General features: G+C 61.1%; 1 protein-coding gene across 2 annotated transcripts in view; it reads left to right on the top strand.

Annotated features, from left to right (window-relative positions):
- The window catches only part of LOC114219742 (semaphorin-4D), an 83,518-nt gene that overhangs the window by 59,529 nt on the left and 11,519 nt on the right, over positions 1–12,470 (top strand). For both annotated transcript variants that reach the window (XM_088019176.1, XM_028117327.2), the window contains exons 3-6: positions 4,777–5,125; positions 6,311–6,456; positions 8,428–8,490; positions 9,974–10,072. In XM_088019176.1, the coding sequence (XP_087875302.1) occupies positions 5,020–5,125; positions 6,311–6,456; positions 8,428–8,490; positions 9,974–10,072 (414 nt within the window). In that variant the 5' untranslated portion in view covers positions 4,777–5,019. The remainder of the gene's footprint in view (positions 1–4,776; positions 5,126–6,310; positions 6,457–8,427; positions 8,491–9,973; positions 10,073–12,470) is intronic.

Genomic DNA, 12,470 nt, shown 5'->3' with positions numbered 1-12,470 from the left:
GGCAGAGGCTGTCGGGAAGCCCGTGTGTGCTGCAGCACAAGGAGCTCACTCGCCCTCCGGCGCGTCGGCGGGGTGGCCTGGGGTGGCCTGGAGCAAGTGGCCACGCGGCTCCTGAGTGGCGGTGTCTGGGTGGGTGCGAGAGAAAGGGCCGTTGAGAACGTTCCCTCTTCTCACGCGGACCAGTTCGAGCAGCGCGTGGGCACCAGCCTGCGTGGGGAGCTCTCTGGAAGGTGTGCACACTGCCACCCAGCGTCGGCGCAAACTCATTTGGTGCATTTATCAGGGGGCAGGGCAGCCTCTGCTGGAGCTCTGACCCGATCCAATCTGTCCATTCTAAGGTTCGCGCTGGGTATTTTGTTCGTGGAACTTCCTGCCCGTCAGGCCTCCCCTTGGCTCTCCCCAGCTCCGGCCTTGGGCTCCTAACTGGGCCGTTTGCCTTTCCCCGGTCCTGCCCACTGCAGACGGGGCCAGGGCCACAGGCAAGTCCAAGGCCGGCCACTCAGCGAAAAGGATGAGGCAGGAAGGGATGGAAGGGAGTGGCCCTGAGGCCATTGTCACTGTGGGGAGGGCCCAGCCACCAGGGCCAACCGAGAATGTTCTGGGGGAGGGGCAGCTTGTGCCCGGGCTGGGGGTGGGACATGGTATTGCTGTGGAAGACGAGGGTGGGTTCTCTGCCTCTCCTCCCCACCCCCACGAGGGCAGAGTCCCTGCACACTCTGGGCCTCTGTCCCCACGTCACACAGGGCCTCCTGCTCCCGGCTCTTCTTCCTTGGGAAGACACGTGCAGAGTAGCTCCTTTGTTTTGCTGGAGCAGATCCTTCAGTAGCTTTCTGAGAAAGGATGTCAGGGAGGTAAGAGGAGCCCTCGTGTTTGAAGCCTCCCATGTTGATACTTGGGCTCGGCTCAGGATTCTGGGCGAGACGCTGTCCTCCTCCGGGAGGTTCACAGCACTCTGCTCTCCCCCAGCTCTCAGGGTGGCTCTGGAGAGGCCACTGTACGGCCTGTTTTCTCTCGGGGAGCTCCAGGTGTGGTCTTCGTTCATCGCGCTGCGGGGGGCGTTCATGCTGTAAACGCACGTCCTCCTGTTCTAGACGTTTCTCATTTCTCTGTTCCTTCTCTGCATGTCCTCCGCCCTCCTCTGGAGCTGGACGTGGGCCTCCAGGCTCCAGCTCCCTCGTCTCCTTTCCCGGTTTTTATCTGAGCCCCTTTGTGCACCTTGGATGAAGCCGCCTCAATTTTACCTTCCCATCCTTCAACTGGACATTCTGCGCAGTGTCTGGAGCCCGTGTGGGTGGGTCCTCGCCTGGCTGCCCAGAAAAGTGACTTCTGCTGGGGACCCGAGCATTCGGTGTTGCCATTGGGTCCTTGAAAACCAAACTCGGCTCCATGGTGATATTTGGCAGGGGGGTGGGGGGGTGATGAAACGGGCCAGCGGGGCTCGAATCTGCAGCCAGCAGGTGCCCTGGGCTGTGGACTCGCTTACACATTCCAGAAACCCACAACTGAGTGGGAGCCCAGAGCGGAGAGCCCTACAGATCAGTCACAGGGAGGGAACGTCTTGGGTAAACTGGCGAGACTGTGCCGTGGGGTTTACGCACCTCATCTCCAGAACAGACATATGTGGACGTGTTCCGAATGGCATTGACAGGCAGCCTTCTAGACAGGCCACGCTGTGTGCATCCAGACGTGGCCTGGACAGAAAGGTGGAGGGGGCGTGAGACGGGAGAGGCTGCATGGGAGGTGAACCGCAGCCGTGCACGCTGGTTTAATCCGAGAGAGAGAGAGACGTTTTCGTGTGGGCAAATGATGTGCTCTGATTTACATCGAAAACCTTACTCTGGCCACTGCCTCTGTTTAGTAAATGTACTTACTATAGGGAGGTATCTGTTTGGAATTATATCTGACTGCTGGTAATAAAAACCTGGAAAACAGTAGTTTAAAGAGATTACTGGCTTATTTAGCAGGTTGAGGGGCAAGCAGAAGAAAGCAGGTGTGAGGTCTCCAGTATGTTGGGAGGGCCCCCAGTGGATTTCCGCTTGGCTGTTTGTAGAATGAGACCCTTGTTTTCATGTTCACAAGGTGGCGCCCAGATCTCCAGCCATCAAATACGAGTTCCAGGCACCAGAGGAAAGACTGAAGGCAAAGATGCAAACACTAGCTGAGTCCGCCTTCTTTAAGAGCCTTCCTGGAACTCCTACCTCATAACTTCTGGTTGCAGTTCTCTGGCTGGAGCCGCCACCAGGGGGCTGGGGGCCATAGTTAGCTGGCTGCACTGCTCTCCTGGGTAAAACCGAGATTCTGTTAATAAGAATGGAGGGCCATGGATGCAGGGACAGGAAGTGGGTAATCTCTGCCACAGGCGGCAAGAACGGAAGCAGGGCGAAGGGTAGGCAGCTGTGGAGGGGTCAGGATGGGGGTGGGCATTGTGCAGCCTGTGGAGTGGTGGAGATGGCCCCCGGGGGGGCGGGGGGGAGCCCAGCACTCCTGAGCTGTCAGCATCACCCGCGCACACAGCCCGTCCCCAGGGCCTCGGTGTCCTGCAGCTGCAGAGGATTTCTGCAGGAGTGTTTAGTGCTTGCTGGACGCCGTGGGGCTGCTTCACCAGGGGGGGTCACATCGGGGACCCGGCGCAGTTAGAGCCCTCCCCTGGCTGGGCTTCCGGAGCCACCTCGTACCCCATTCCCGTGCTGTGGGCGGGAGAGCAGGGTCTCCTGCGCGGCCTCATGCGGTGAGCCCTCCTGAGAGCCGGCTGCCTGGAGAGAGAGCACCCCGTGAGCTCGCTCCGTGGCGCAGCCCTCCCTCCGTCCCTCCTGGTCTCGCTTCCCGGTGCATCTGCTTCTGCATTTAGCGTCCGGTCCCGCCCTCGCTGCGCTGCCGAGTGTCTGGGCGGGCCGTCCCCGCGGGTCCCCAGCACAGGACTCGGCTTGCAGACCGGCGCCCAGTTCTGTGAAGAGTTGTGTTGGTGCCCGGCCGCGCTCGTCCCTTCCTGCATCTCTGGGGCTGTTTTTGCGCTCCCTGGTGGACCTGAGTACCTGGGACAGAGACGGCACAACTCAAACCTGAGAAGAATGCCTATCTGACGGCCGTCCATGGAGCAAGGTGCTGGCCCCCGTGCAGGGTGAGCCAGTCCCCAGGAAGAGCGACTCCCTGGCTTCACGGCCACACAGTGGCATTGGGGTGAGGACAGACAGCGGGTGAGCAGACCTGGCCGGCACACCTTCGGCAGGAAGGGGAAGGGCAGAGCGGTGCCCCAACAAGAAAGGGGGGCGAGCAGCCGAGGCCTGGCCGTGCCCACATCTCAGCCGTCCCCCCAGGGCCCCCCACGAGTCCGTCCTTTACCAAGTGGAGTGGGGCAGGTGTGGTGCCCTGGGCACTGGCATAATAGACAAAGATACAATGAAGAAGACCCCGTTAAGTCCACAGTGATGCCGAGGGCAAGCCATGCTACATGCTGGACTTTAGGGCCAGACAAGGATTCCAGGGGCATGAGAGGTGACCTCCTGGGCAGGATGAGGAGGCAGCCCAGGAGGGCTTCCTGGAGGTAGTGGCTTGGCTAGGTGAACAGAAAGTCAAAACTTCCCCCTCAAACCCTCTTGGGAGGTTTGGTTTGGGCCGAGGTGCCAGGAAGCAGCAGGGGCTGGTATATGGTCGGTTGTGGGGGCCCTGGGGAGGCTGAGCAGGAGGGAACTCTTGCGGGGGGTAAGGAGCTGGCTGCCCCTTGGATGTCCCTGAGGGGTGGTGATGGTGGGGGTGGGGGGAAGGCTCCAGAGAGGGGCCCAGGGGCCTGTTGGCCTGAGGGACCTGCAGGTGGGTTGACTTGATGGGATGGAAGGAAGAGAAGGGGGTGAGCAGGGCCCGCTCTGGGGGGCGGGAGGCAGGCTGCTCCACCATTTCGCAGAAGAGGAAACCTGGTGGGGGGGGCAGTGGATCGCATGTGGGGCCTCCCTGGGGGCAGCATGTCTGGGAAGGATGTGGGTCCTACCCTTGCTCCCACAGCTGTTTGGTTACAGCCCCATCGTGAGAAGCCAGAAGAAATTCATGTCACAGTCCCACCGGGGTCCTGGCGGGGCCCTGCCTCAGTGGTCTGCAGCGAGGCTCTCCTGCCCCCCCCACTGCAGGGCACCTTGCGGATGGCGTGTGGGGTAGAGCGTGGGGGCTGGGAGACCTGCAGACCCCCAGCCCACACCCTCTGTCCTTCCAACGAGCTGCTCCCCAGGGACCCCAAGAGCCCCTGACGGCGCTTTCTGTGGCACAGCGACTTCTTGGGTGCAGCTGGGGGAGCAGGGCGTTGGGGGTGGCCCCGTCTGCGGCAGGAGGTCAGCTGTCCTGCACGGCAACGTCGCGTGTGCGTCTGCGCGTGTGTACGTGCCCCCACACGTGCCGTGTGAGCGTGCATACATGCACACAGCTCAGCCTCCACGTGGTGCTCTTGGTCTTTCGCCCTGGCTGACCTCCGTGACAAGCGTTACAGGAGCTGGGAAGCCAGGGTCTGCGGGGGATCTGGTTCCCTGGTTTACACCTTTGCAGAGGTCACTAGCGGGCCACAAGTGTCTGGCAAGGGGGGCAAGCCGGGCAGCCAGGTGGGCGGTCGTCCCAGTCTGGGTTCCCATGTCTGCCCTGGAACTCTGCTTTTGGTGACTGGGTCTCAGTGTCAGCGTGGGGCTGTGTCCGCACCACCCCCCGCCCCTGCGCAGACAGAGCTCGGGGCACAGCGGGGAATAGAAAGCGGGTGTTACTACACGCATCCTGACCTGTAACCTTTGTCCTCACTTCCAGAATTTCTTTGTGAAGCCAAAAAGAAGCACACAGTTTAAGAACCCGGTGGCCTTCCACGTTGGCGGTGGTGACCTCGCCCGGCGCCTGGGAAATGCGGGTCCGAAGGGTTTGCACCGCCCACCAGCTACGGGCTGTGCCGCTGGTCACAGCCCCCAGGCTCTGAGCAGCGTCCGCCGGGACACCCACCGCGGCCCCCAGGCCCACAAGCGTTTGCTGCCTGAGCCCCCTCTGCGGCGCCCACGCATGAGGATGTGCGCCCCTGTCGGGGGGCTGCTTGCTGCCCTCGCCATGCTGTTTGGGATGGCGATGGCGTTTGCACCCAAACCCAGGATCACCTGGGAGCGCAGAGGTACGGGCCAGCCCTGCTCTCCCGGTCGACGCATGGGCTCCGCTGTGTGTGCTGGGTCTGCTCTCCGGGCCCCTGCGGGCGGGCAGGTGCCTGGGTCACACGGAACACTTGCCCGCTGTGTTCAGGGGCTGCCAGTTAGGTTTCTAAAGCCGGGACCCCTGGAGAGCCTGAGGATGTGGTGCGCTCCCCGGGCACGAACCTCTCTAAATACCCTGTTTGAGGACATCTAATGACAGGCGGCCAGGCTTCCCGCCAAGTGCTCTCATTTGACGTCCGTAGTTTCTGTCCATTTCCCCTGCTGGGAGCTGCGTCCTGGGACCCCTGGGCTCCCCCGTGAGTGGAGTGAGGGCTGCTTGCAGGGCTGAGCCGTCTTGTGCGGCGTCCCCGGCCGCATGCGCACCGGGCACAGCCTTCCTCCGCGCGTCTGTCTCCAGTTTGGGAAAATCCAGACAGCAGAGTGAGTGGATACCTGGTCCTTACATGAAACCAGCGGTCCACGAAACCCACGTTCAGACCGCTCTTGCTGATGCCGGGACTGGGTCAGGCCTTGAGAAACCGTGCCAACCCGTTCATGTCGCTGCCAGTTGTCCCGATTCGGACATAGTCCTACTTGTCCGGGCGATGTCCTCGTAAGAGAGGAGACATCACTGTTTCTCGGGTTTATAAGCTCGTGGTGCTTATCCCTAAAAAATGCTTCAGTTAAGGGATATATTTACTGAACTAGGTTTTTTTAAAGCTTTTGAGCTACATCGTGTTTTTTTCCTGAATAAGAAAAGCTTAGTTATATCCTTTATGTACTTCATCTGTGTTAAGATTAAACACACGGACATGAGAGCGTGGGAAGCAGAGTGCTCAGCAGCCTGGGGTTGCCTGGGAGGTCACATGCTTGGAGGTCACGCTCGCTCCTGGGAGGGCATGCTCCTTGGAGGCCACGTCGAGTGCAGGGTTTGGAACTGCACTGGAGGAGCAAGAAAGGACCCCGGGCCCCAGCACTGGCCGAGCACAGTGGCTCGGGGGCCTTGCAGGGTCGCATGCTCGTAGTGACTGTCTGAGTGGGTCTGCGTGCTGACCTCGGGCAGGGGATCCACGCACAGGCCCTGGCGACATGACCGTGTGTTACAGCAAGACGGGGTGCTCGGTGTGTCCAGGCTGGGAAACGTCTGATGTTCTCTCTTCCCTCCACAGAGGTGCACCTGGAGAAGTTTCACGAGCCAGGCATCTTCAACTACTCGGTGTTGCTGCTCAGCGAGGACAAGACCACCCTGTACGTGGGTGCCCGGGAAGCCGTGTTTGCCCTGAGTGCTCACAACATCTCCGTGAAGCAGCAGGAGGTAAGGCGTGGCCTCCCGCTCGACTGCCGTGTGGGCCGCAGACCTTCCTGGCGCTTTCTCCTCCAATCTGCACTGCGCCGTCGGGCACTTTCCTGGCCACGCAGCCTGCTCACGCCATGGCCGGCCCCACCGCCGTCCTGCACGCTGGCCGCTCACCTGGGGGCCTCTGTCCTCTCCTCTTGAACTTTTTATCTTTTCATTATGGAACATCTTGAGCACACACAGAAGTCGAGGGAGTGGTGTCGAGGAGGCCTGTTCCCCACTCGGCTCCTGCAGCCCGGGGTCACCCTCCTGCACCCGTGTCCTGGGGCTCCGTTGCCTCTGGAGGCTTTGAAGCAAGTCCCAAACATGCTCTTCGTCCGTGAGGGGTTCCCTGGGTGTCCCCTTCCTCAAGGAGAGGACTCCTTTGTGTCAGAATAACCAAAATACCACAATCACATCCAAAAAAATGTCATCAGATGGTTGGTGTTCTGACTCCACGGACTGTCATAAATGACGTTTGAATCCGGCTGAAATCAGGCCGTCCATGGGGCCGGCCACTCTGCCCGGCAGGTGTCCGTGTGCCGCCGCCGCCTTGGCCCCTCGCTGGGAACACTGCCGCTCCTGTGTCCCAGTGACGCGCAGGCCCCTCTGCCGAGGCAGGTCCCACAGGGCAGCCACAGCTGCGTCTGGGACTCCCCAGCTCGGCCTCCCCTCCTCCACGTGGGAGCAGGAAGCCGTCAGCAAGTGGGTTCACGTCCCCTGGGGCCAGTTCCTTTGGAAGTGGGGGGGGTCAGCACCTGAAGTCTTGGCCTTCGTTTGCCTGTTTTTAATGAGCTCCTTCTCTCTGAGTAGTGGAATTTCGATTATTTGGATTTTCAGAATGACCTCGGAGTCACAAATCGGAGTGTGTCGGAAGCTCCGTTGCCGCCCGAGCTGTGCCTGGTGCTCAGTCTGTCCCTTCCCGGCCGGTGGTGGCCTCTCGACCGCTGGGTCCTCAGACACGAGCCCGGGGGTTGGGGTTGGTTTTTTGCTCTCTGCTACTGCGTCCCATGCCCTCTTGGGGCCCGGTGAGCACGGCCAGGGGCCCGTCCGCGTTCATGCTCCCGTGTCTCTACGTGTTTTGTGTAGATGGAGATGAAATCGCTGGCATTTTGCTTTCTAAGGGAAGCTGCCTTCGGCCGCGGGACATGGTTCCGCATTTGTGTGTTCTGATGAGGACTTCTGTCTCTCTGGAAACGCACCGCTGGTGATGCGTGTGCTGGTCGGGCCTTGCAGGGAGCGAGTTTGTGCAGGACGCTTAGCGTGGGACCACGTGCACGGGGAATCGCCTGCTGCCGTGGAGATGCTCCGGGCGCTTCCCGAGCCCTGGGCACCGGCGGCTGGCTCTGGTTGTCGGGGCGCCCGTCGTAGGTCATCACACGTGGAGACCGGGCATCCTGGGGAAGGCGAGGCAGCAGTCGAGGGGCTGTATGTGGTGTGGCCTGTGGCTTCCGGTTCTCTGGAGGGCAGGGGTGAGGGCCCCGCGGGCTGCACCGTTCTGATCGCGCGTCACGGGGCATGAAGGCAGCAGAAGCACAGGTCATGGGAGGACGCGTGGGGGGGTCCTGCTGTCCACGGATGGTCCCAGGAACCCACGTGGCTGTTTGAGGGTACCTGTGGTCTAGCCGGTTGATAACCGAAAACCTCACCGCTAGCACTCTAGCACTGGCTGCTAGTTTTGCAGCGAACCATGGGAAGGAATCTGGGAGGCCGGGCGCTGCTGGGCTTCGGTGGGGGTCTCAGGCAGAACGTTCTAGAAGCCCCGGTCGCTCGGGACCTCGACGTCCGCTGGCTGAGCTTTGCTTTGCAGTCTCACTTCCACTGTCGGGGGGGGGGGAGTATCCGTGCCCCTTGGGGCACCATGTGCTTTGTAAACCGTGCATTTTAACGCCAGCATCACCTTTTGGACGGGGAATATGCACTGAAATGGACTCTCATTTCTCCTAACAGGCATACTGGAGGGTTTCAGAAGATAAAAAAGCAAAATGTGCCGAAAAGGGGAAGTCAAGACAGGTAATTTCTGGTCTCAGAACCCCCTGGTGACGTGGTCACAACCATCCTGGGGTTGTCCTCTGTGCCCAAATGCTGAGGCGGGGTCTCTCAATGCAGGAGCCCGCGGCGGGGTGGGGGAGGGACACTTGAAAAACACTTTGGTAAAGGTTAACTTAGTTGAATTTATTCACATGGGCTCAAACTTGATAGAGAAAATAATTTCTGGTGCTTGTTGGCTAAAGGTGTGAAATGCAGGGTGCAGGCCTCCGCAGCACCCCAACAGCTTGGAGGGGTTGCTGTAGGATTTCTGAGGTTGGGGCAGCGATCATCCCTTGAGAATGTGCCCCTTCTCCAGGGGATACTGGGCACCTCGGCATGCTGGCCACGTGGGCACTGCGGGCCCGAGGGTCCACCTCCCCCCCCGGGGCTCAGGTTACCCCACCACTGGTTAGGCCCTTTGCCCCAGTCGGGTGCCCGGCCCGCGTCCGAGTCTCCCGGTGTAAGAGCCCCATCTTCCTTGGTAGTAGGGCAGGACGGCTGAGTTGGGGTAGATTTTGGCTGTTTGGCTAATTTCAAAATCATTAAAAATGGAAAAAAAATGTTTTTGCTGAGCTTTTTTTTAGCAAAATATTAAACACTTTTGCTGAAATCACGAGATCTGAAGTTGCTTTAGGAAATGGGAAAATGCAGGCTTTGTGTGGTAATCACTGGTGTTCTAGGGAGTTGTCTGAGAGCTAAATTAGGCCAAGTGCTTACACAGACCGCCGAGGACAAGGGTCCCCCCCAGCTCACGTGGGGAGGATGAGTTCCTGCCAACCAATTAAAAACAGTCCGGGGTGGGGGGAGAAAAAAACAGAAAAACCTTCCCTGAGCAGAGATAATTTCAGACAATAGCACGTATAATGCCAGCACGTTCATTTCAGCCTAAACAGCATGCTCTTTGGTGGTGTCTGGTTTTCTCGTGTGCGCACAGCCTCAGGCCCCTCCCTCGCCCGGCCTGTCCCCAGAGAAGCATGGTTTCCAGCCCCGCGCACTGGGGCGGGCGGGGCGGGGTCCCCGGGTGTGCAAGGACGGCAGGCGGGCTGCCATGCACCGGCCGCCTCCAGGCACGTGCTGAGTGTCGAGGGAGAGTCAATGCGTCTCTTCGGTGGCGGGCATCCAGGAAGGTCTGAGGTCAGCGCGGCTTTGCTGAGGGTGAATTAGGGACCGGGGTGTCGGGGAGGTCCTGGCCCCTGACGGCCGGCCTGTGGATGCTGCAAACGGAGGTTTGTCCTGGGCGGGGGGAGGCTGGTTCCAGGACCTGCCCCACCACCCGGGCAGGGCCAAGCAAGCATGGGCCGAGCGAGCACGTGACACGGGGGCTAGCCGAGGTGCTGGTGGGGGCAGCAGGGAGGCACAGTGGGGGCTGGTCACGGCCTGCCGGCCCCGCGCCCTGAAGTTCGGGTAGTGGAGGGTGTCCAGCGGGAGCCGGCCGGCAGCTGATGCACGCCTCTCTCCTTTGCAGACTGAATGTCTCAACTACATCCGCGTGCTGCAGCCGCTCAGCGCCCGCGCCCTGTACGTGTGCGGCACCAACGCGTTCCAGCCGGCCTGTGACCACCTGGTAAGGCCAGGCACCCCTCCCGGGGCAGCATCGGGGCTCCCCGCTCTGCAGAGCAGGAGGTTTTCTAACGGCCGGCGGCGGGGGCGCCTCGGGATGCCACGGGCCACTCGCCGGGCTCCCGGAAGCCCAGTGTTGCTGAGGGCATGACATGGCAGGACTCAGGGGGCCAGTGGCCCACGGCACGGAGCCGGCAGTGAGGGCACCTTCTGGGAAGTGTGCTGTTGACACACACGGCACCAGCATGCCGTGGTCCGGCCTCCTGCGTCCTTCTTGCCACGTTTTGTGCTTGTGGGGAGGCCTGCTGTGACCGGCATCCTGGTCTGATGGACAAGTCAGGGCTCTGCTCCTGGCTGGCACGTTGTGGGCTCACCTGTGCTATGGGCTGAATGTTTGTGTCCCCCAAATCCACATGGGGAAGCCCTAATCCCCCCGTGTGTTGGTGTTCGGAGATGGGGCCTATGAGCTCTCTCCAAACGTGAGGCCGGTGGGGGGGCCGGTGGGCTGCCTGCCGGCCAGGGAGTGGGTCCTCACCACGCTCCGACCAGCCGGTACCTGAGCTCCAGAGCTGAAAGGAGTGGACGTGAGTGCTGGAGGCTGCCCGTCTGCGCTGCTTTAGGGTAGCCCGGGCTCGCGGGGGTCTCGCCACGTGGCCTGGGCTGTGGATGCAGAGCCCACTGACCAAGGTGCTGGAGCGCACGCCCTCGAGGGGCAACGATCCTGGGTGCGAACAGCTCCCTCTCCAACCTGCATCGGTCCTCTGGGCCCCGGCCGACTTTGTGCTGCATGAGGGTCTTTGCAGAGGGGCCCCCACCCCGTCCTCCCAGCCCCTCGCCGACAGGGAGCTGCAAGGACGGAGCACAGTGGATGGCAGTGTCTTGCTGGGAGAAGCTCCTTCTGCTCAGGCACTTGCTGAACCACGTAGAACGGCCACAGAGAGAGGAGACAAGTGTGCACCTGTGGATTGACAAGCTCATCTTACAGTGACCGCCCCTGACTTAGTACTGGCCGGGGGAGGGAGGGGGGCAAGTGGAAGAGCTTCCTTGGCTGAAACCCCAAAGCAATGGGAATTTAAGGAAGATTCTTTAGCCTTGAATCAGACATCAATGACAGCACAAAGTAGGGCCCAATGAAGGACTTGCTTGGGGAAACCGTGTTTGTGCACAGATCCCCGGGGCAGGTGCACACGCGGCCTGGTCACCCCGCGGTCTGGGCCCACAGAGAGACTTGGCCTCTTTCTGTGTCAGGGAAAAGCATGCCAGGTCATATTAGAAACGTCCGCACATCTGGGGATCTGTTGGCTGAGCTCTAGTCAAGCAGCTTTGAGCTCTGGGGCGTAAACTCCGATCCCATGGGCCTGTCAGTTGTCAGGGAAGGGATTTGGGCATCCCATTTAAATCCGGACTTCTAATTTTTTCAGTATTTTTAATAAAAACGTTGGAGCTGACACAGGCTGATGGCAGGGGTGGGAGCAGGCGCGCTGCCCTGTGACCCGCGGCCCCTGGAGGGCTAGGAAGAGCGGCGCTTCCCTGCACAGCCGAGCCAAGCCTGTCATTCCCTGCGAATATGCACAGTCATTCCCATCAACCGCTCTTCTCAGGGCCGACCCCTCGTTCACACGTCCCCCCCGACCTCCCTAGACCCGTGATCCATTCGTCCGCACCCTGGCTTGTAATCCCTGGCCTGACAGGGAGTCTGCCCACTGAAGGCGAGCCCATGGCCTCCCCAGGCCCGCGAGCACCCCGCGTCCGCTCTGCTCCCCTCCCTCCCGGCCGCGTACCCACTCCCCGCGGCCCCGTGTGTAGCTCAGCTTCTGCAGGTGGGGAGGGCTGGAGGTGGCGCTGTCATCCCAGCTGCTCATCCTTCCCTAGCTCTGCGTCCCGCAGACGGGTCTCTTCTCTGACTCCTCTCCCCCCGCCCCCCCCCCCCCCCCCGCCTCGGCCGTCCCTGCACAGGCCCTTCCCCCGTTACCTGTCGTCGAACTCGGCTTCGGCGTCCGTGCACAAAGCTTTCCCGCCCTTTATGCATCAGGGTTTTGGGCTCCTGGTCGGGCCAAGAGGGACGCCCAAGCCTGAGGTCACCCCTGCTGTGTGTGAGTGCAGAATGGGGTGGAATGAGGTGGAAATTCTGCTTTTCTCCAGGCACCTGTTTCTTGGGTGGTCTGGGCCCCACCGCCTCGAATGCTGCCGTTTTGATACTGAAATCCCGCACACAGCGTTTGCTTGCTGGCAGAGCGCCTCCCGCCCCAGGTCTGCCCCAGCTGCCCTGTGACCCCGGAGCCGTGGGCATCTTACAGCCAAGTCAGCTTGACCTGAGGCTCTTAGATCTTGTGCGGCTCTCGAGATGCTGGCGTCCAGCCCTGGGACTCACGTGGCTGTGTGCACCTGCTCCTACCCCGCCC

This window comes from Eumetopias jubatus, unplaced genomic scaffold (assembly GCF_037043125.1).
Source record: "Eumetopias jubatus isolate StellerSeaLion01/CBP00866 unplaced genomic scaffold, mEumJub1_p1.0 scaffold_15, whole genome shotgun sequence".
In the NCBI taxonomy this organism is placed as follows: Eukaryota; Metazoa; Chordata; class Mammalia; order Carnivora; family Otariidae; genus Eumetopias; species Eumetopias jubatus.
The sequence above is the reverse complement of the archived record's forward strand: the minus strand, read 5'-3'. Positions and strand labels throughout refer to the sequence as shown.